We start from the raw sequence: 22,085 nt of genomic DNA, 5'->3' as shown, positions 1-22,085 counted from the left end.
GGAAGAGCAATACGCCTTCTTTTAGCCTGCATTTCTTCACCTCTCCCCTCCTCCTCAGTATCTGGTACAAAAACAGATAACCACTGGCATGTTTGTTACCTGAATAAACACGTCGCTACTGCGCGTCACTCCTTTTTCTAAACATTGTATTATGCTGCCAAGTATTATGCTGGTGAGCAAGTCTGGGTTCGAGACATAATTAGCCTTGCATTGGTTCTGGGGCCAGCGCAACGTCCCCGTTCTTACGTCGTGGAGACCCCGAAGGGAGTTATCCAACGTAATCGGCCACCCCTCGTCCCAGTGCCCAGCACCCCAGCGCCGAAGGGTCCGTCGAGCCTGCCTCCGAAGAACAACCCGAGAGAGCCATCCGTCAGAGACACTGATGCAGGGCGGTCAGAGTTAGTTTGCCCGACGCAGTCTTCTGCGACTTCACCCCAGTCCCAGTCTCAAAGTTTGCCTATTCGTGTGTCCAGGTATGGGAGAGTGATCCGGAGGCCCAGGAGACTGCACTTGTGATTGTGTGGTGAAGTGTAGCGAAGTGTTGTGCGGGCAGTGGGGTTCATCACTAAACAAGGGGGGATGTAGTGTGTGCTCATAAAGACAGATGGCACCATGGCGACCATTGGTGTGTGTGCTACCGATCGAGAGAGGGACCACTTCCACAGTTGCCCATGTGTATACAGTTAAACCTCGATGTAACGAACTTCAATGTAACGAAACCCTCGATGTAACGAACCACTGAATTTTTTGTAACTTCAAGTGTATGCACACCATGTATTTTCACCCTCTGTGTAACGAAGTCCCGTTTGCCGGAATTTCAATGTAACGAAGTTTCATGGAGAACGAGGCACGATATTTAAGTTGTAGAAGTAGATTTTGGGAGACGCAAGCGCCGAAATGGGGTCCCAATAAAACGCGAACAGCGACACGGGTCGCCCAATGCCGCGGATGCAGCCAGCCACGGAGTCTTTGATTAAGTCCCTTGCCTACAAACTGCGTGGCGTGCATACACGGCTGGCGCACTGTTTCTGTCGGAGCCTAATCGTCTACGGCTTAATCGGCATCAACGTGAACCACACGCAGCGTTTTTTCCCTGCAAAAACGCAAAACGCGCCCCGCAAGCCACAGGCGCGCTGACGCAGCCACGGAGACCACCCGCGCGATGCGGGTAGCTCCAGCGACTGCTTCTAACCTCTCACTGAAACGCAACTCGAGGGGCATATGAGAGGGGCGTGCGAGAAAAAAAGCGGATAACGTGGGCGAAATTTTCATTGTAAAACGTGACACGCGCCGCTTACGAAAGCGCCCATCAAATATCCTCCGCGGTGGTAAGCCTAATCGCCACTGGCGTTGCCGCCGCCGCCGCAAGCCGCCGCTTTGCACTTCGTTCGAGTTCGCTCATGCTTGTTGGGTTTCGTCGTCCCGGCAAGCATTTGTGAATCTTTATGAGCCTTGCACGCGCGTTTTTTTTCACACCGGCGTCCGCGATTGCGTGCCGGCGGCGGGAAGTGACTCGCGCTGCGCGCAGCGGTGGGAGGAGCCTGGCCAGTTTCGCCATGGTTTCGCCAATGGGGAGGCGCGCACCCTACGGCGGGAGCTTCGAAGCGCTCGGGGATGCTGGCTGGCTAGACGATAAGGCCGCCGCGAAGGATATTACAGTGAAGGATTTACAGTGAAAATTTCGCACGCGTTATCCGCTTTTTTTCTCGCATACCCCTCTCGTTTGCCCCTCGAGTTGCGTTTCAGCGAGCGGTTAGAATCGGTCGCTGGAGCTACCCGCATCGCGCGGGTGGTCTCCGCGGCTGCGTCAGAGCGCCTGTGGCTTGCGGGGCGCGTTATTGCGGGAAGAAAACGCTCCATGCGGATCACGCTGATGCCCGCGTAGACGATTAAGCACCGATAGAAACAGAAACAGTGCGCCGGCCGTGTATGCGCGCCACGTTTTCTTTTTCAGGAAACGCTTCACGGGATGAACACTTCATTATAACCGCGAATTTCTATGTAGCGAAATTTCAATGTAACGAAGTAAATTACGAATTTTACCGACTTCGTTACATCGAGGTTTAACTGTATATTCAAAGGTAAATAAAGCCTTGGGGTGAGTTGTCCGTTACCGGCGTGGTGTGTGTTCGTGGTTGGCCGGGCGCGTGCTGTAGAAGTACGCCCCGCAACAGGTTTCACTTATCAAAAGTCGTCAGGGTTGTAGCCTTTCGTGTCCTTTTGAACATGGGGCTTCTGGAAGGCCATGCCTTTCTCTTTCCACAAAACATCATTTTCAGCTCCTCCGTGAAGAGTAATGTCATACCCCAGTTTGCAGACCAAACGGAGGGGGAGATGGGTTTCAATGGGCTTTCAATGCAAAGTAGGTTAGCTGGTTGGCTGTATCGCACTGGACAACCTCCTTTTGCAGTGTTGTCACCATTGCAACAAGTTAAGCATTTTTTTTACTTAAATTTGAACATTTTTGGCGTCTTTTATGTTTCATCATCTTACCTGGCACAGCAACTTAGCACTCATACGTGCAGGTGTTCACTGCCAAAAGTTTGCATACCACAAGGATGAAAATGAGCTACTTTGAAGCTTGGTAGAATATTCTGCATAACTCCCAACTTCATGCAAGAGCATATTTTTTTACTACTTTTGACATTCAAGGCATCCAATATTTCTCGCAGCACAGCCAGTATGCCCTAAGCAATGGTATCAATAATTTCCCTAAAAAAATCACTGTTAAATGCTGCGACAGTAAAGTACATTTTTAACGCAGAGTGCATATTTTTATTCCTATATTACTAACTCAGACCTGTTTGCATGATTATTACAAGTGCACGGGAAACGTTGCGCAAGAAAGGCTATATGGCTTGCGCGCATCGCAGCGCACGCTTACTGCGACATATCGAACTTTGATTATTCCTAATATGGCTGGTCAGGTCGCTTTAAAGATTAAATCTAACGTCGTAGGCATTAATTACAACCACTGGCGTTCAATCGTAACCGGTTGCCCAGTCATGTGATGCTCCAAGGCGCCTCGTAGGCGTTGTGAAATCCCCCCCCCCCCACCCCGAGACGGCCACTACGAGAGCAGTATGTCTTGATTTTACCTAACCGGCCAAACCGCTTCCACTCACTGACTAGCCAGAGTTAGTGACTCTGGCTAGTCAGTGAGTGGAAGCGGTTTGGCCGGTTAGGTAAAATCAAGACATACTGATCACTTGCACTTGCGAAACGACACCAGCTAGCAGGGGTGAGACAGCCCAAACAGATTTGGGAGCAGTTTTCGGAGCAGCAAAATTTCGATTTTGGAGCAGAAGAATCTTGATTTGGAGCAGTTAGGGACATTTAATACATCGTCTTGTGAGCTTAAAAAATCATTATTTCAGCAATTTGCAGGGTCAAGTGCACATTTCAATCAGTTTTGAATACACAGAACACTCAAACAGCCTTACCTGAGAGACTTTTTAAGAGTATCACAAAGTACTAACTGCACTACCTTTTTCCTAACTGGTGATATTGTGTTGCGCCTGCACGCAACACTGACAACAAAACTGCAGTTAACATTCGAGAGTTTTAGCAGTCCGTATGTTCCGTTGGTTGCTTTGTTACCGGGTTTACCGGACCGGTCTGCGCCTGCGCGCGCGGAAGGGCGATGAGGCGCGGGAAACTAATCCCCCTACGGCTACGAATGCCCAAGTGCCCAGACAAGTCCCGGTGAGCACGGTAACTACGTACACGACGGAACAGACGAACCGCTAAAACTCTTATCAAATTTAAGGGCTCCGCAATTGTGGCATTTTTTTTTGCTGTTTTAATGCTAAAATTATTATTTTTGTAATCCCAGGCTGTGTTGTACGAACGACTGTAGTCACGGCAACAGTTGAGCAGCTTCGAGCTAACGGTCGCATAGCCCAACCAGCCTACCCGTTTCAGTCCCCGGGGCGCAGGTTCACCCTATGGTCATTTGAGTAGCGTTAATGTTTAGCCACCTAGATTTTGGCACTAAATTTCACTTTGCATACATCAAGTATTATAGTCGCGTTCTATGGCAACTGTGTAGTCCTGCAGCTATTGGGCGCTGCCTGAACAGGTCGCGGCGCCGCAGCACAGCCCGCAACTTTCGTGTCGATCGTTCCATCCCAGAGGCTCGCGATCGCACTTCGAAGCACAGCAACACCTCAAAATTTTACAACAGCACAACAAGCCAAAAAATTCACTTCCCGAACCCGATTATAGACGCGCGCACCGCGTTTCGCACTCAAGGACAAACCACGCCGAAGTCATAGGCCCCACATTTCAATGAACTTTTTTTCGAGCCGCCCAACCTCCCGTAATCTGGCACCAATCTCAAACCGTATCCTCGCGTTAACGTCACTGTTCAGAGACACAACAGATAGAATGAATGGACTGGAACTCAGCTGATAGCGTAAAATAAACCAGGGAAAATATCGGCGATACGCACTGAGCGCGTTGGTAGCAGCCAGATCAGGTGGCGGCCATATTTGTTGCCACAGCGATGCCTAATCGAGAAGGCCGTTTCTGCGAACCCGGATGGAAAGCGAATCGAGTTTTAGAAGCTATCGCTTGCTTCGTTTCAGTCTTTCTATTTGTGCCATTTCTGTGTTTGCGATTGACCGACGATGAAAGCGGTGACCGGGATGCGGGAGGCGTTTGTCCCCGCCAAAACTGACATGAGCATTAAAATCCGTGCCGTTGAGGCTCTTCTGGAGCAGTTTGGCACAATTTTCGCCATTTTTGTGCTTTTGGAGCAGCTTGGCGCAGGAAAATGGAATTGTATCAGAAATGCGCAATATGCGCAGCTGTCTCACCCCTGCAGCTAGGATTGCTGTACTGGATGAGACAGGGTTCGTACAGGCTTCAAAAGCAAAAATTTAAGGGTTTTCAAGAACTTTCAAGGACCAGAAAACACATTTTCAAGGTACCCATCTAACATTTTATCTGGGATTAATTATAACTTCACACAATACAAACGTTTTTTATTGCACAATGCCTAAGCACATTAGTGCACATTTAGATAGGTGCTAATGGTTTCGCAAATGCTCCCCTAGCTTTACTTTTTATTTTATGGCTGGTATTTAGAGTTTTTTCTTTTTCCTTTGTGTTTGCTAAGGCTTTTTGATTTCAAAACTTCGTCAATGTTGCCTGCATCTCCTGCTTTGCCAGCAAGAGTATCAGCTGAAATTAAATCAGCAAGTGTTGCTGCAAGTCAGGATAAACAATGTACACGTCCACCATTTGCACGTAAAAGCAAACGCAGATGGAGCGCACGAGGCACAGCAAACATGCAATGAGCGAGCGTCCACAGACTTGATGGAAGATGCAAGATAGAGAACAGAAGCTGGCTTTCACTGGATTGTATCGTGACATGGATTGGATTGACAAGGGCCTGCTCCTAATAATAATAATAATAATAATAATAATAATAATAATAATAATAATAATAATAATAATAATAATAATAATAATAAGGGCCTTGTAATAATAAAAATCTACCAAACTTGTAATTTCACGCAATACACCGAAACTTGATTGTTCCAATGTTTCTTTGCATTTGTTAACACCTAAAATCCACGACAAACACATTAAATTCTTGTGAAAAAACAGGCAAGGGTTTTCAAGGACGATTTAAAAATTCCAGAACTTTCCAGGCCTTGAAATTGACACTGCCAAATTCAAGGGTTTTCAAGGTTTCCAAGGACCTGTGCGAACCCTGCATTGAGAGCAGTCTGTCTGATTTTTGCCTAACCGGCCAAACCGCTTCCGCTCACTGACAGACCGCTCTCGCGGCGGCCATTATGGGACGCTGTCGGGACGTGTTGGCGCGCGAGTACAGCAATTTCACGGCACCTGATGTTGCTGCCGAGCTTCACGAGTACGGCACGCATATCAAGGCAAACCGTGGCCTGAAGACCGCGAGGTGGACGGTCGCGACAATGGCAGCCAGTCTCGCGAGCGGAACAGCTGCAAAGCGCACTACATAGAATTACCAGTCTCCGGTAAGGGGGGAGATTTCACAACGCCTACGAGGCGCCAGCCGACGCGTCGTTCGCTTCTTTCTCAAGGCTAGCAAGCCCACAGTCAAAACACAGCAATAACTAAGTGTGTAAACATCGCAAATCCAACTAAAAGTTCACTTCACGAACCGCTATCACAAGCGCGCACACCGCGTCACCCTCCGGGGTCTGGCGACAGTAGAGTCATGCACACCACGAAGCGTTCGATGACCTCCACATTTCGAGCCACACAAGTTCGCGTAATCTGGCTCGTTGTCTCAGGCATTCCCATCGCGATAACGTCCGTGTTGAATACCACAGATTGAACAGAAACTCGGCCGAGCGAATCGGCGAAAATGAACTTAAACCGTTCACTACGCAGCTCAGGCGGCCGCCATCTTGCGTTGCGCCATCTTGGGTTCTCTTGGACTTCTGCTCCCCACACGAGCAAATTTGTCGAGGTCGGTCTGGCGGTAGGTAGCTATTGCGAATAGCTCGTCGAAACATTCATTGCGTGTTGCCTAAGCAGGTTAAACGTTCATTGTCTTTTTATTCTGTGTGTGCTCTACAGTACTTCGTCAAAACATGGCACTATTTCACGGGAGAAAATTTTTGCTGGCGCTTCATGAATGCAGAGGATCAATACACAGAATTGTTTTATGGCACTAATTGGCATGCAATGCCAGTGTAGACAGTGTGAGAGCGCTTTCAGGAACAGCAGGAGTTCGAAAACGGGAAATGTTGCTACGAGTAAAAGCAGACCGCAGACCACGTTGCTGCTTTGGCTCCAGCCTCTTCGATGCACTTTGCGCATCCACAATGTCAGCCAAATTCAACTTTTTGGGGACTCGGAAGAGTCTGATGCCGCTTCCGTAATTCCCAAAGGAGCCCAGGGGCACCACTGCTGAGGGGCAGCTGATTAAGTAGGTAGAGGCCCGTGCAGATCCTTCCTCCGGGTGGCTCTGCATTCTTCCTCTGCATTCATGCAGTGCCAGCAGAAACTTTGTCCAGTGAAATAGTGCTGGGAGGAATTTTCGTGTTGCAAAATAGTGCCACGTTTTGACGAAGTAAAGTATACAAGCATAAGAAGACAATGAATGTCTAACCTGCTTGACACGCCATAAATGTTTCGGCCAGCGATTCGCGATAGCTGCCCACCGCCAGATCGACCACGACAAGTTTGTTCGTATGGGGAGCAGAGAAATGCGTGCTTGTCAGTGGAATGCTGGGGCCAGCCAAGGCAGGTGAGCCCCTCGTGCACCGCTGCAGCTGTTCTAGGGGCTTCCCCCAACTTCAATTCTTATTCCACGTTGCCCGCTCCCAGAAACAAAAAGAACAACACCTGCTCCAGCAACGCGGTGGCCGGTTCGCAGCCCACTCACCAGGGCGGCCAGGCCTTCCCGGAGGAGGCGCCTCTGGGCCTGCCCCTGGGCGGCGCGCTGCTTGAGCGAGGCCAGCCGCTTGGCGTTGGCCAGCCGCCGCTTGCGCTCGGCCGGGTCCTCCGGGGCAGCGGGCTCCTCCTCCGGCTGCTCCTGCTGCCCGTCAGGGGCGCCCAGCCGCTGGCCCCAGGCGTGGCGCAGCAGGGCCACGTCCGCCCGGCACACCGGGCGCGCATCTTCCTCCTGGCCAAACAGGAACGCCTTCTCCTCGGCAAACTCCACGGGGGCCGCCTGGCGGGGAAGGAGGCGAGGGCCACCGGGTGGCTGCACTGGTTCCCGCCCCTGCACCCAGTCCACAAGGGCTGCCGACAGACCCGCTCACTTGGGCCCGCCACTTAGGCCTTTGCACTGTCTGGCCAGGACATCACCCCTCAATGAGCACATCTCCTCCATTCAAAGTGTACCGCCACACAGTATCTTCAAACAACACGCAAAAATTACAAGGTGAACGTGCACATGACGTTGCGGTACCACAAACACTCTGCAATTATGTTGCGCATCCTGGCTCGATTTATGTGCTAAAATGTTCATTAAGTTGCCCGCATCAATTACTTATTCATTAAAAACGCAAAGACTGCTGAAATGAACTACGCTGCCACAAGCAATCTACCACATTTACCGGGCAAAAAAACGCGCACCTTTTCCGCCGAACATGCGTTCCAAAACCACATTGCGTGTTGCAATCGCACACTAGCAGAAGAAGCTGGGTACGCATCATTTGGTCTCTTTTATTTGCCAGACCAGAACAGTTGCAAGCAGATACTCCCAGTTTAGAAGGGCTTGTTGGTGAGCGAGTTGACACATCTTTAACGTGAAGTGAGAAACTGCACAAAATTTTGAGATGGCCAGAAAAACAGAATAACCGGACAGGACTGCACCTGTCCTTTTTGTGGCAGTCTCAAAATTTTCTGCAGTTTTGTGGAAACTCAGCAACTCAGCTCAGGCAGCTCCTTTGGTCCACTTCTGAGGGGCTGTTCAGAATAACACGAGAGGCCTGTTATCGCACAGCAGTGAGGCTACCACACTCCATGTTCACGGAAGCAAAGAGTCAAAGATTGCACGGCCAGCCGCTGCACCCAAACAACAACGAACAATCCATGCCACTCCACTGCGTGTGGACAGCGCACCACGCGCGCACCTCGTTGACACCTTCCGATGTCACACGTGGCCGCATGCTCATGCTGTGTGACGCCAGACACTGTAGTAAGGGCACCGAGGTACCCAGAAGCCGCAAACCATCCCACAGCACACAAGCAGTGGCTGGCTCCTGCTGAAACCGCACCGTCGCACCGGGGAGCTGCTTAGCAGGATAGTAGCCCCCTTGCATTTGCCGCCCGGCAGTATTTGTGGTCGGGCATCCCGCTTATCACTGGGGTCCGCTCCAGCCCCCTCGCGTCCTCCTCTGCTGCTGCTCTGCGCAGCCCGCCTCCTACTGGCTGGACCACCCCTGGGATGGCATCGCTGGGTGATGCCACAGTAGTAGAGCGACACGCCACACAACTGCCGACAGAGGCCAAGGGGGGGCGAGCTCATGACTGCCCCGCCGTAAGATCGCAGAGGGAGGGCACCCACTGCATGCGAGACCCCTGGCTGGTGGGCACGTTACCCGCCAGGCCATGCGCAGCCAGTGCACGGGGCCTTGCAAGCGCTGCTTGTGCCCAGGGACAAGACACAGAGCTGTGGCTGCGAAGCTCAAGAGAGCGTTGCCACGCCTTTGCCCCAATGCCAGGGGAAGAGCGACCATGGCAGCCCCTGGCAGGTGGAAAGTTCTCACAACTTTGGGTTCAAGGGGCAACCCCGTAGAGCACGTTGTGACTGGAAGACAATGAGTGCCATCCCAGCAGGATGATAGACCGAGTTCTCGCACTTACAAACGGCTAGTCCAGCAAAGAGAAACTCTGGGCTTTTTACATTTCTCTCATGAAAGTTGAGGGTGCGCTGGATTTGAGTAAATGTGGCCCATTTTCCCCACTGCAGAACTCCACTTAATCTAAATTAGCAGTCCGTATGTTGTACCCGCGTAACGAGTTGACCGGGACCCGCCTGGGCACTTGGGGGATTAGTTCCCCGGGCCAGCCCTCGCTATGCCCGCGCATTCGTCACGGTGGGGTTTGCCTCCTCTCCCTTCCTGCGCATGCAGGCGCAGTCGGGTCCCGGACAACATGCTAACTATGTAAACGACGGGACAGACGGACTGCTAAAACTCTCCAATTCGATGCTTGGCCAAAATGATATACACCTCGCGTAAAAGCCCTCATTTCAACGTGCAGTACTTATTGCTATCCCTTGCTCAAATTTTGTCTTTAAGAGCAACTTGGGCATTAAAACCGGCTCGGTTGCTGCACAATAAATGCTTTGCTGCCCGGCAGAAACATTTGAACCTCATTGAAAAGTTGTTGGAGTAGAGGAGTATTCCAACCAGAATGACTTGCATGTGCCCAAACAAGCGTAGTTGCCTACAAGCCCCACAGCTGGACATTTCTGAGCCAAGCAATGCCACTCCAGCACTGCATGTGCTCTGAACTTGCCCCCCTGGGAAGAGCAGCCGCCCGGCCAGCCACAGGAGGGAGGGCTGCTGCCGCGGACGGCAGAAGAAGAGGGGCTCTGCTGGGAGGCCCCTTCTGCCAGCAGGCCTGCCGCCCAGGGAGGCTTCTTCCCCGCTCGGTCCTCTTTGGAGGCCAGGCCCACCGTTGCAGTACTCACCTCGTCAAGGCCCTGCCACTATGGCTGCTCCCTCGGACAGGCTCAGAAAATGTGGCCTAGGCTGTGCGCTGCAGTGACACTGCTCAAAAGCAGCTGGAAACAAGAGTGTCGAGGCACACCGAGGTGCCTCGTGCAAGGAGCGAGCCCAAGGAGTGCGCAGGCCATTTCTGCCGGTAAAGCATTGTACAAAGCGCAGCAGTTCCCCAGGAAACTCCTGTGGCAGCCACCACTAGCTACAACTCCCTTAACCACCTTATACAACTTTATGCCGTAACGCTCGCGTCTAATGGCAACACTATATGAAGACTGACTGCAACAAACTAAACTTGCAAAACCGACCGGCAAGTAGCAGGAGTTCTCCACCAGAAATCTCTATCCCCAAACAGAGCCCCCCTCCCCCCCGCAGTGCCACAGCAGCAGCAGCAGCATTTTGCAGAGCCCGTGCCCCCCTTTGCAGTGGACACGGGAGCCACCAGATGATTGCCGAGGTGCGTCCCATCTCCATGCTGGGCAACCCCGTTCCCCTGCAGGAACAGGGCGCCAGGCACGTGAGACATGCCGGGCCCGCGCACTGGGGCTGCCCAGGGCCTGCCCTCCGCCCCCACCTGGGCGCCACACCCGTCCAAGTGAGGAGCACGGCTCACAAGCAAAGGCACCACAAGCGGCACAGAAATGGCAGCCCTTGGGAAAGAGCCCACTACGTTGTACCGGCGCCACAGGACAGGACCCGAGAGGAGGAAAGATGCCCTGATCCCGTGGGCGGCCTCGTCTGTGCAAAACCTGCGCATTCTGCACACACACTGCGAAAGAAGCCTTCCGAGCGCTTCGTATGGGCGAAGAGGGCGACGCCTGCACCAGCACCCCCTCTGTGGCATTGTCCAGGAGAGCAGTGTGGTCCCTGAATCACGCAGTGGCATTCGCACGTGCAAATTCACACATGCCTCCGCTTCCTCCTGGCGTGTGTGCCGTTGAGGCGGCAGGCACACGGGCCCAGCCAAGCCCCTCAGGGGCAGCCCAGCGTGCATTCCCTCCTCCTGTGGTGCTGGAACAGCGCAGGCAGCATCCACCGACCAGGCAGCCCAATTTCCCGCCCCAAAAAGAGCCACACAGAAAACAGGTGCTATTTAAAAAACACAGGACGAGGCGTGGACGGGACAAGCGCTAAACTTCACCAGCGTTCAGGGGTCAAGGTCGTGTTCACGGCGCCTAACAAGCTTTTGGCTTTGTGCAGGTCGAGCTGTCCCACGCTTGCGCGGAAACCGATCTGCGCTATCAAGCACAGAGACCCCTTTGTGAAATGCCTACAGAGCGTTGTCTACGAAATTCCTCTGTCGTGTGGCAGACACTATTGGCCCTGAGGACATACCGTGGCGCCACCTACGAATGACGTCACTTGTTGGACGGCAGGTCGGGTTGTCGTCTGCTACAAGCCATTACCTGTGCGTATGCGGCCGCGTGTTTTTGTGTGTGTGTGTGTGTGTCTGTGGCCACCGCCCCCCCCCCCCTTCCCCCCCCGCGCGCTCCTTGTGGATTTGATACAAATTACCCAAAAAAGTTGTCTGCAACTCGAATAATCCGGGCGAGCAATCAGCGACTCGCTTTTTCCCGGCGACACTGCCGCGCCCCACAGCTTGTACGCAGTCAGCTAACGCCAAGGATGATGCAACTGATGCCAAGAAAAGTACACTGTAAATTCATTATGAAATACTTGTGACGTGACATGTAAGAGACTGTGTATGCAAGGAAACACCTTGTAACAGCGATGGAAGCGCGTCGCTAACTTGTGATCTCACCGCGCGTACTGCTCGCCTTGCCTGGTAAATGAATGACTACGTGAGAACGGTGATCGGATTGCTTCGCCACGCATGCTGAAAAGTGATGCCTTGATGCGCAATTTGGCTTAAGCAGTGCCTATTACCCTTTCAATGTTTTTCATGGTTATTCCCGGATTTGATTAACGATCACTGCCGTAGCCTGTACTCTGCCCGGCTGATATGTTTACTTTTCGCGACAACTTGTACGCAATGTATGAATGGCATGAACGCGAGTTTTCAACGCCTTCGAGCGGGTTTGGACACGGCTATGTTTAGTTTTTATTATGACTTTGGCGTGGGAATGTATAATTGTAACGTGGGCTCTTTTCTGTTTACAGTGAGCCTGCTTTCCTCTAGCATCAATGAAACTCACGATTGCTCACAGAAGGCGAGGCTGTGTACGAGGCGAAACACGTCGTTAATGAATTATGGTAATTGGGAGTTTTAAAATAGGAGAACCAAGCATTGGGGGCCCCTCAAAGTGATAGGGGAACCCAAACGCAACATGCGCGGGCGCGACGAAAGGGTCTTCTCGAACCGCTCGCTGCCTGCTTCGGATGCACGTAATCGAATGCTGGGAACTTTAGGCTTAACGTCGCGGCAGATATTTCTTCGCCGCTATCGCTACAGTTGTGAATGAGAGTCCCTAATACAACTTTTCACTTTACTGAAACCCTCTTTCTTGTATGTGTAACTTTGTATCCCTTCTGTTTAATCGATCGATGATCAAGATACCTGCCACGGCCTCGGCCGATGCTTGCGCACAGGCACATATCCTTCGGCCGCTCGCCGCACCGCGCGTGAACGGGCCGGCGGTGCTGGGACCGACCTTCGGGGACGGTCGGCGTAGATCACGGCAGATATTTGAGCATCGCTTTGAAAACCACAGCTGATGACACTACCTAGCACAATTTTTCACCACTCTAACATCCACATTCACCGCTGTCGAATTACGTTTCCACAACAAGCGTGATTTTAAAAAGCGGCGATAAGTTGTTGCTGCCGCGACCTGCGTCGGTTCAAGCTGCTCCGTTGGCCGCGCGGGCAGGCACGGCGGTGTGTGCGCGGAGCGTTTTTGTGAGCAGTAAACGCTTCATGATTTCTTGCTTTATACATTTGTTGCAAACAAGGGAAATCTAGAAACTTAGCTTGGCAATCATCGTAGTCTACATTGTTGATCTGGGAAACGAGCTGCAGCTTACGCTTCAGTCGCATACAAACGCCACCACGATCAAGTTGTTTGCAGAGAATGTACCACAGTTGATACGGTTATAAAAATCCCCATGAAGTCAAACTGCGCTTGACACACTGAGAGTTAACTTCAAATGACGGAAATTAACACGAGAATACTTTTAGAACGCGTGTCCTAAGCGAAGTGTCATGCGTTGCAAACCAACTGTGGAGCAAGGTAGGAACGGTGATCCTACAAGTGACGTCAAAACGATCGCAGCGCCAGCCTCTCCAGTGGTGGGCCTCGTGGCCAATATCGGCCAGACCGGCAGATGCTTAAACGTTCGCCTACAAGAGCACAGGAACAAGGTCAGGAGCATTGCAGCCGACGGCCAGCTGGCTGCCCATTGTAAAAAATGTGTCTCGGGAAACCCGTGTCATCCTCTGTACGACCAAACAACCGACTTGTATTTTCACCACTCGGGCCTGACAAGAGAAATTGTGGAAGCGGCAGAGATTGCAAGGTCTGGGGATCAATGCGTCAGCAGGCCGCCTGTAGCTTTATGAAAACTTGAGCTGGATTTCTAGTCGTGGGCGGCACGCCACTGTATTTTTTATTTCACCCACCGTTTCGATGTTTCCCCTTCCTTCCTCCTCTCTTCATGCTAGCCAGACGTGTTTATAAGCGCTGGTTCTGCAATGAACTTTTTGTTGAAAGTTTAGCACTTGTCCCGTCCACGCCTCGTCCTGTGTTTTTTTAAATAGCGCTTGTTTTCTGTGTGACTATGAACCGACACTCCCAAACCTTTAACCTTTTCCCTTCCGAAAAGAGCCCCCTGAAAGAGGGACAGCCCTGCCCCCCCAGCTGCTCTCTGCCCCAGTGCTCGCCAGAGTGCAGCGAGGAGCAGGCGCCAGCCTCCAGGCACACGCACCTGGCTGTCCCCCGGCGGAGGAGGCGGCTCCTTCTTCCAAGCGTGGCTCCTCCTCTCCTGGGGACCCTGGCTGGGGCTGGGCTCAGCCGGCTGGCATCTCGGTCAAGGATCCAACCGCCCACCCTCGACGACTCCTGCAAACTGGGCTTGTTTGTCGATCCACAGGGGCCCACCACCCCTCTCTAGGCCAGCACCACCTTTGCCTTTCTTTTCCCACGACAGACAGGCTCACTAACCCCTCCCGAGATGTTTCCCTTACCCTTGGCAAGGGCCACAAACGTGTGGTACGCTTTCCTTTGGCGTTTCTGCAAAGTGCGCGCCAGAATGAACGGGGCAAAAGGCAAGGAAGGATACGGTGGCGGCCGGGCCCCCTTGGTCTCCTCCTCCTCGGGCACCCTGCAGGGCTGCTGCTTCCCGCTGGATCCTGCAAGACAAAGGCGGCCCCCGTCACTCCCCGGAAGGCAGCAGGGAAGTCTAGCACAGCAAAGGTCCCCCTCCCTTGAGCCAGGCCGGTCCCCAAACGACTGCAAGGCACATCGCCCCCCCTTCAGGAACACACCTCCTTTTATCCCTTTCAGAGAGTCCACCTTCTTTCGGCCGCTCGCAGCAACCACACTATCGAGTCATGCAACTGCGGGAAGAAAATCCCTGCTGAAAAAACAAATACAGTTAAACCTCGATGTAACGAACTTCAATGTAACGAAACCCTCGATGTAACGAACCAATGAATTTTTTGTAACTTCAAGTGTATGCACACCATGTATTTTCACCCTCTGTGTAACGAAGTCCCGTTTGCCGGAATTTCAATGTAACGAAGTTTCATGGAGAACGAGGCACGATATTTAAGTTGTAGAAGTAGATTTTGGGAGACGCAAGCGCCGAAATGGGGTCCCAATAAAACGCGAACAGCGACACGGGTCGCCCAATGCCGCGGATGCAGCCAGCCACGGAGTCTTTGATTAAGTCCCTTGCCTACAAACTGCGTGGCGTGCATACACGGCTGGCGCACTGTTTCTGTCGGAGCCTAATCGTCTACGGCTTAATCGGCATCAACGTGAACCGCACGCAGCGTTTTTTCCCTGCAAAAACGCAAAACGCGCCCCGCAAGCCACAGGCGCGCTGACGCAGCCACGGAGACCACCCGCGCGATGCGGGTAGCTCCAGCGACTGCTTCTAACCTCTCGCTGAAACGCAACTCGAGGGGCATATGAGAGGGGCGTGCGAGAAAAAAAGCGGATAACGTGGGCGAAATTTTCATTGTAAAACATGACACGCGCCGCTTACGAAAGCGCCCATCAAATATCCTCCGCGGTGGTAAGCCTAATCGCCACTGGCGTTGCCGCCGCCGCCGCAAGCCGCCGCTTTGCACTTCGTTCGAGTTCGCTCATGCTTGTTGGGTTTCGTCGTCCCGGCAAGCATTTGTGAATCTTTATGAGCCTTGCACGCGCGTTTTTTTTCACACCGGCGTCCGCGATTGCGTGCCGGCGGCGGGAAGTGACTCGCGCTGCACGCAGCGGTGGGAGGAGCCTGGCCAGTTTCGCCATGGTTTCGCCAATGGGGAGGCGCGCACCCTACGGCGGGAGCTTCGAAGCGCTCGGGGATGCTGGCTGGCTAGACGATAAGGCCGCCGCGAAGGATATTACAGTGAAGGATTTACAGTGAAAATTTCGCACGCGTTATCCGCTTTTTTTCTCGCATACCCCTCTCGTTTGCCCCTCGAGTTGCGTTTCAGCGAGCGGTTAGAATCGGTCGCTGGAGCTACCCGCATCGCGCGGGTGGTCTCCGCGGCTGCGTCAGAGCGCCTGTGGCTTGCGGGGCGCGTTATTGCGGGAAGAAAACGCTCCATGCGGATCACACTGATGCCCGCGTAGACGATTAAGCACCGATAGAAACAGAAACAGTGCGCCGGCCGTGTATGCGCGCCACGTTTTCTTTTTCAGGAAACGCTTCACGGGATGAACACTTCATTATAACCGCGAATTTCTATGTAGCGAAATTTCAATGTAACGAAGTAAATTACGAATTTTACCGACTTCGTTACATCGAGGTTTAACTGTATATTCAAAGGTAAATAAAGCCTTGGGGTGAGTTGGGAACAAGCCTGGGAAATTTCTATTCCACCAAAGCACGCCCACTGGTATGCAGTGAACAACTCTGTGGTTTGCGCCATTCCCCAGGCACAGCCACAGCTGGCCACACTCGCAGTGCCCCCGGACATGGCCAGGGTCACACTGTTCCAACACCAGTGGCGAGCGCCAGCTGCTGGGGGACCCGTGCAGGGTCCCCGTGCCTCCCAGCAGGCTGCCAGCACCCCTCCTGCCTTCTATGCAGGGGCACTTTGAATAAGTAGGCAAACATTAAGCAAGTTTGTCTCGTTACCATTAACACTGGTTTTTTGCAGACACAACACTGGGCTGACCAGAATGCAATACCTCATACGCATCGTCAAGATTTTCAAGGAGGCCTCTACAGTTTCGCTCAACAATGTTGTTCTCTTCTCAAACACACGAGACGCCAACCAGTCAAAAAATCGTTCTTGACGTTTCAGCTTTGTTCACAATCTCCCGGCCAGACGGCATTCCGTCACTGTCTCGACTTCAACAGTGTTCTTCCTTCCCATTATTCAGAGCTACTGGAATGTATATGTTTATGTATGGCCTTTTGGGGCTGTTTTTCTTGGTCTTGTCTGTCGACTTGCACATCCCACCCCGTTCTCTGCACTGCAATGCAGGCGGGAAGGGTCTGACGTCCGTGCCGTCGCCAAATGTCCTGGGAGCCACCGATGATCGGGCTCCCGGACGGGTGCTCTTTGGCACAGGCGGTGCAGCGAGGGTGGGAGTGGTGGCAGCTCCCCCCGTGTCCATCTCCTCTGTGCCCTCAGCTGCACTGGGGGCCCGAGCAGTAGAAACGGAAGCAGCAGCAGCACTGGTCTTGACAGTGCTGGCTGCCACCACAACTGCTCGGCTGCCGGAGGCAACCCAGTGGGGGGCGGGGCAGGGCTAGGTCCGTCTCACCGACCGAGGCACTGCTCTGCGGCCTGGCAAGCTGTATCGAGGTACCTCCACAGCGGAAAAGAGACAAACCTCTTCGCGCCTGCAGAGAGGACATGTCCGCGGTGACTTGGATGCTCTTTTCCACTCGAAAACCTTTTACATCACAAGCACATGCAGGACGGGGTCGTCCCTGGCGATTGCTGCATACAAATTGTTGAGCCTCGTGGTTTTCAGTCGGACAGTCTTGTAGCGAGCCTTTGGCTGAGACCGGAGTTAGTGCCATGGCCGATTGCTGGCCCTTGGCTTCGGGATGTACGGGCAGAGGGAACCGCGAATGGATTCTGGTGGTGCCGAACAATCGAAGGCCCCTCTTGCGGGAACCTCCTGTGGGCCTCTCTGAATTGCGATGCACCTGACGGCCCCGCTCTTTGAGGTCTTCCGGCTCAGAGATCACACCCAGGCTTCAGTGGGCTGTGACCCTGGTGTCTGGACCAGGGAAGCGGGTTTGGGCAGGGAGGTTGACGGCTCATTGCTGGGTATTCACTTCGACAATTTTAGCCCGATACTTCCGCCTGTGATGCTGCTCTGCAGGAATTTTGATACCAGGAATATGGACAGTGAGGCGACAAGCATTGCTGCATCAACTGAAGCAATCACAAGAAAGCAAGAGTGTGGCTTAGGAAAAATGGTAGCAGAAGGGGTGGAAATAATACTTCGATGCAGCCCCTTTTCGGGGGCCGATCAGAAATACCATGCACTAGTGTACAAGGATGTGGACCAGGCTACTTTCTTCACTGACTTCTTCACTACTGGTGGCCAGTGAAGTCCCGGAGCTCCCTGCCTGGTACACAGACAGGGAACCACCAGGGCTCCGAGAGCCACCGTTAAGAGGCTTCTACACTGCACTTTTGAACATGTCGGCACGGTTAGTTACAGCTCGTGTATGGGGGCTCGAGGTCTGCGGTTTCACCAATCTATCCCCGTGAATGCACAAGGTGCCCTGTGCAGGGAGCATAACTCTTTCGTTACCGCGCCTATTCAAAATCGTTCATTTTGAACGATCCTTTTTCGGAGTTCCTCTTCATAGGCATTGCTCGAACAAGTAAAGCTGTTTGGAGTTAGATCAGAATCTTATTTTCCAGATTCAAAATCACTTTTGTTTCACTACCCGAAATTGCAAATTTTGAATTGAAGGTTGGGCTTCACTGCATGACACTAGCACCGCGTGTGCTAACGTGTTTTTTTTAAATCTGAAAAACTGTTCCACGCACGTCAACATTTTTTCTAGGGCGTGTTTTTGAAATGTTTCCCTAGAAAATGTATATTCTAATTTCTTTCTACTACCGGTGGTCTGTTATTATAACCCCTTTTTCACCGTTTTTTTTTTTCAACATTTTGACAGAAATTTTGATTTTGATATTTTTTCTCGCAACTATGATATAGGAAAACATTTTAAAAACTGGTGTTATTGGAAAGGCCGTTAAATAATCTGCATTTTGCGTTCCTGTAATTAGTACCTAACCAATTTTATTAGCAGAAACAAAAATGTTTTCTTAGACCCCTAAAAATCAATTTTCTCGCGGTAACGAAAGAGACAACTCGCATTATTCATGAAAAAAAATGCAGACTTCATTTGTGCGGAAGTAAAAGGATGATGGGAGAACCTCAGCGAGCGGCCTGGATACGTTCACTTTTGCAGCGGAGCTGTAATAAAACAAGTCGTCCGTGTTTTTACTGTGCTTTGCGCACGTAGTTGGAGAAAAGTTCTCCCTCCCTTCGGCCCCCTGTTCCCCTACAGCGCTTCATATTTTGACGCAAGGTGGCACACACTGTCCCTGGAAAAATACCTTCCCACTCAGGAATTGGTTTACAGGCACTGGGCCTAACAGGGCGATTCCACGAGAGAACGAACATGCGTGTACACGACCATTTTTTGTTCATTCTGGTTTTTTTATTATATATGCGCGCAATATGGAAACCCCCGAAAATCAAGTTTGTTTTCTCCTGAGGTGCGTAGTTCGGGAGAAAAAAATGTTTGAATGTGCCCGGAGCGCAGCGGTGGTTTCGGCAACTGCAGATTTTTCCAAGTTTGCGTCTCTGTGTACGTCAAGGAGTACAAGGGGTGTGTATAAAATGTTTTGGGCCATAAACTAGACCAGAATGCTAATCTGTATAACGCAAAATCAGCGTCCTGCAGTGAACAAAAAATTAAAAAAAAAAATCGTGAAATCGGCCCAGACGATAATTTGTTAGTGTTTTTGACGCCCCCTATCTACATTTCTTCTTTTCTGAAAAACGTTTAAGTCGGCCATTTTATTGGCCATACGTATCTGAACGCATAAACAAAAGATGGTGTTTGTAGAAAATTTAGAAGTACTAAAAAAAATTGAATAACTTCGGCTCTTTTTCAGAAATTGCGCAAATTCAAAACTCAATATAAAAAAAACCCCATACTCGATTTTCTTCAAAATTGCGAAAATAAGACTCCTTTACTTGGACAACAAAACTGTGGAAAAACATGTTGCATCATTTTGTTGAGAACAAAGTTATAAGGGGCCGAACTTGGGGCTCGCGCGACGCGTCTTGGCGCGCCGCGGTAAGTTCTGGCCGCTGTTGCCGGACGTTGCGCGGGTGTACACGGGCGGTAATTCATATTCCACTGCCACATGCCGGCACGGTCAATCTCTCTCCAGTATTCCCAAACGAAAAAAACTATTCTGGAGATTCTTCTGTTTTTTTGTTTTTTTTGCCCGCCTCTGTTTCCCTAATTTGTTCTTTAACGAGCTAACTTTCTGGCCGATACCAGCTCGAAAGCGCTCCTTTGCGGCGCCAGTATTTTGCGGGATGCAAAACAAAAAAAACAAAGGTTCCTCCGATGCGCAGGCAACCGAAACAGATGGCGCTCGGGCAGTTACAAGGGAGGGAATGGATTGACCTTCAGACCCTAATCAGTTCCCCACCACGACGGGCGCATTTCCGCTGGTGGTGCATGGTGCGCTGGCGTCAGTACAGGGTATCCCACCGCATTCTTTGAGGCAAACATGAGAGAACGACCTTAAAAATAACTAACCAGGAAACAAACACCTGCACCACGGCTTACGAGGCCGTAGGAGGCTTTTCGGAGACGCCACGTGCACGCGAACCTATTTTACTGGAATGAGAATCAGGTGCGGTCGGGTACCTGGCTTCTTGACGTATTATTAAATTCCGGTCTGTTGTCATATTATTGCAGTATATTTATTGTTTAGTCACATATCACAAAGGCGAAGCGTACATTACGGTATTACTAGCGATTTTGATACGCTTGCGTACGAAAATTGCAGTAAGGGGAGGCTACTGCCCCGTCCTTTTCTGTCCTTCAACTCACTGGTTGATGGGCTCTCAACGTATGCTTCCCTTTGCTTTACTCTTGCCATATTTTTGTTTGCTTTTGACTCCTCCCCTTAAAAGTTTTTTTTTTTTTTTTCATGGGTGGATGCTTTCGTTTGTGCCTAAGTGTTTGCACGTGGATTTGTGCGCGTGTTTGCTTGCTCGACTACCCGCACACTCTTATCCTGATAGATGTGGCAGGGGAAGCCTAGCGGATGTTGTTCTGAAAAAAAAAGTGTGACCCGTTCACCCACCCACAGTTCATTCCCGCCCAAGTCTTGCACTCACCCCAGCATGAAGTGTGCGTCTGCGTTTATTGTGCGAATGCCGACCTGTCTGCTTTGGCCCTGCAAAATGTTACAGGGGTTGACCGAAGAATGAGCAACTTAAAGGAGCTTTGTCTTTGCACCTCACCATCGACGCAGTGTTTCTTGGGCGCGTGCCGGCAATTCCCAATGTCCGACAACCTTACCATGTCCGCTTTGGGCGTTTCGGACGAAGAAGACGTCACATACGCTGTGTGGGAAATTGGTTCTCTGATAAAAAAGAGTCTACCGCCAGCTGCATTCGTGAAGGAGCTAGGCAAATGGGTCACCAAGTGGATTTCCCATGACTCTATTAGGCGGACCCAGGCCATTGCCATAAACGAAGCGAAAAGATGCGAACGGCGATCAAGCATTGTACTGCACTTCGACTTCTCTGAAAATTGGACAGTTATTCTGCCAAATGAAGTCCAGTCATACCACTGGCACAAAACACAGGTTTCACTGTTTACGTGCGTTGTAACTACAAGAAAATCAGTTCAGAGCTTCGCAGTAGTTAGCGATCACTGTATGCAACACGATACCGCACATGCATGCTATGCGCTCGCTCCACAAGGTGCACGAATGCCTGGAAGAAAGTGCCCCTGTGTACAGCTACGTTGTTTACGTTAGTGACGGTGCAGCCAGCCATTTCAAGAAGAAATATCAGCTGTACGAACGTTCCAGAGCAAACTACACGTCTGCGAAGTGGCTGTGCTTGACTGTATGAGCGCCCGAGGAAGCTGTGGTGCAGATATTATAAATATTTTACTTGAGTTGTATTCCCACACGTATGCCTTTTGCTGTGTTCCTGACTGTAAATAATTAATCACGATAGTCTGACAGCCAATTTCCAAACTTGTGTCTTTTTGCTTGAATAAATATTCTTGAGAAAAAACTGAAATACCTTCAGTAATTTACTCGTGCTGTGACCGAAGCGCCATAATAATAGAAAATTTCGACCACTCCTACCACATCTACCCGATATAACCACCGGAAAAACTTTTCCTGTTGTTTCGAATCCTTCTTTCCTTTCCCTATAAGAAGAGCGGCATTCGCAAAGGAGCGCTTTCGAGCTGGTATCGGCCAGAAAGTTAGCTCGTTAAAGAACAAATTAGGGAAACAGAGGCGGGCAAAAAAAAACAAAAAAACAGAAGAATCTCCAGAATAGTTTTTTTCGTTTGGGAATACTGGAGAGAGATTGACCGTGCCGGCATGTGGCAGTGGAATATGAATTACCGCCCGTGTACACCCGCACAACGTCCGGCAACAGCGGCCAGAACTTACCGCGGCGCGCCAAGACGCGTCGCACGAGCCCCAAGTTCGGCCCCTTATAACCTTGTTCTCAACAAAATGAT

At 51.3% G+C, this 22,085-nt stretch overlaps 1 protein-coding gene across 2 annotated transcripts in view; it reads right to left on the bottom strand.

Annotated features, from left to right (window-relative positions):
• LOC144152323 (putative RNA-binding protein CG14230) overlaps window positions 1-22,085 on the bottom strand; it is a 66,558-nt gene that overhangs the window by 38,481 nt on the left and 5,992 nt on the right. Inside the window, exons 3-5 of one of the 2 annotated variants that reach the window (XM_077683585.1) lie at window positions 14,418-14,487; window positions 14,064-14,153; window positions 7,388-7,726 (exon numbers count right to left, since the gene is read on the bottom strand). In XM_077683585.1, coding sequence (XP_077539711.1) covers window positions 7,388-7,726; window positions 14,064-14,153; window positions 14,418-14,487 — 499 coding nt within the window. The remainder of the gene's footprint in view (window positions 1-7,387; window positions 7,727-14,063; window positions 14,154-14,417; window positions 14,488-22,085) is intronic. The other variant, XM_077683586.1, reaches the window with a different exon arrangement.

The sequence above is a fragment of the Haemaphysalis longicornis genome, unplaced genomic scaffold, assembly GCF_048455015.1.
Source record: "Haemaphysalis longicornis isolate Haplotype H1 unplaced genomic scaffold, Haemaphysalis longicornis Haplotype H1 scaffold_9, whole genome shotgun sequence".
In the NCBI taxonomy this organism is placed as follows: Eukaryota; Metazoa; Arthropoda; class Arachnida; order Ixodida; family Ixodidae; genus Haemaphysalis; species Haemaphysalis longicornis.
Note: the sequence above shows the minus strand (reverse complement) of the source record. Positions and strands in the feature narration are given on the sequence as shown.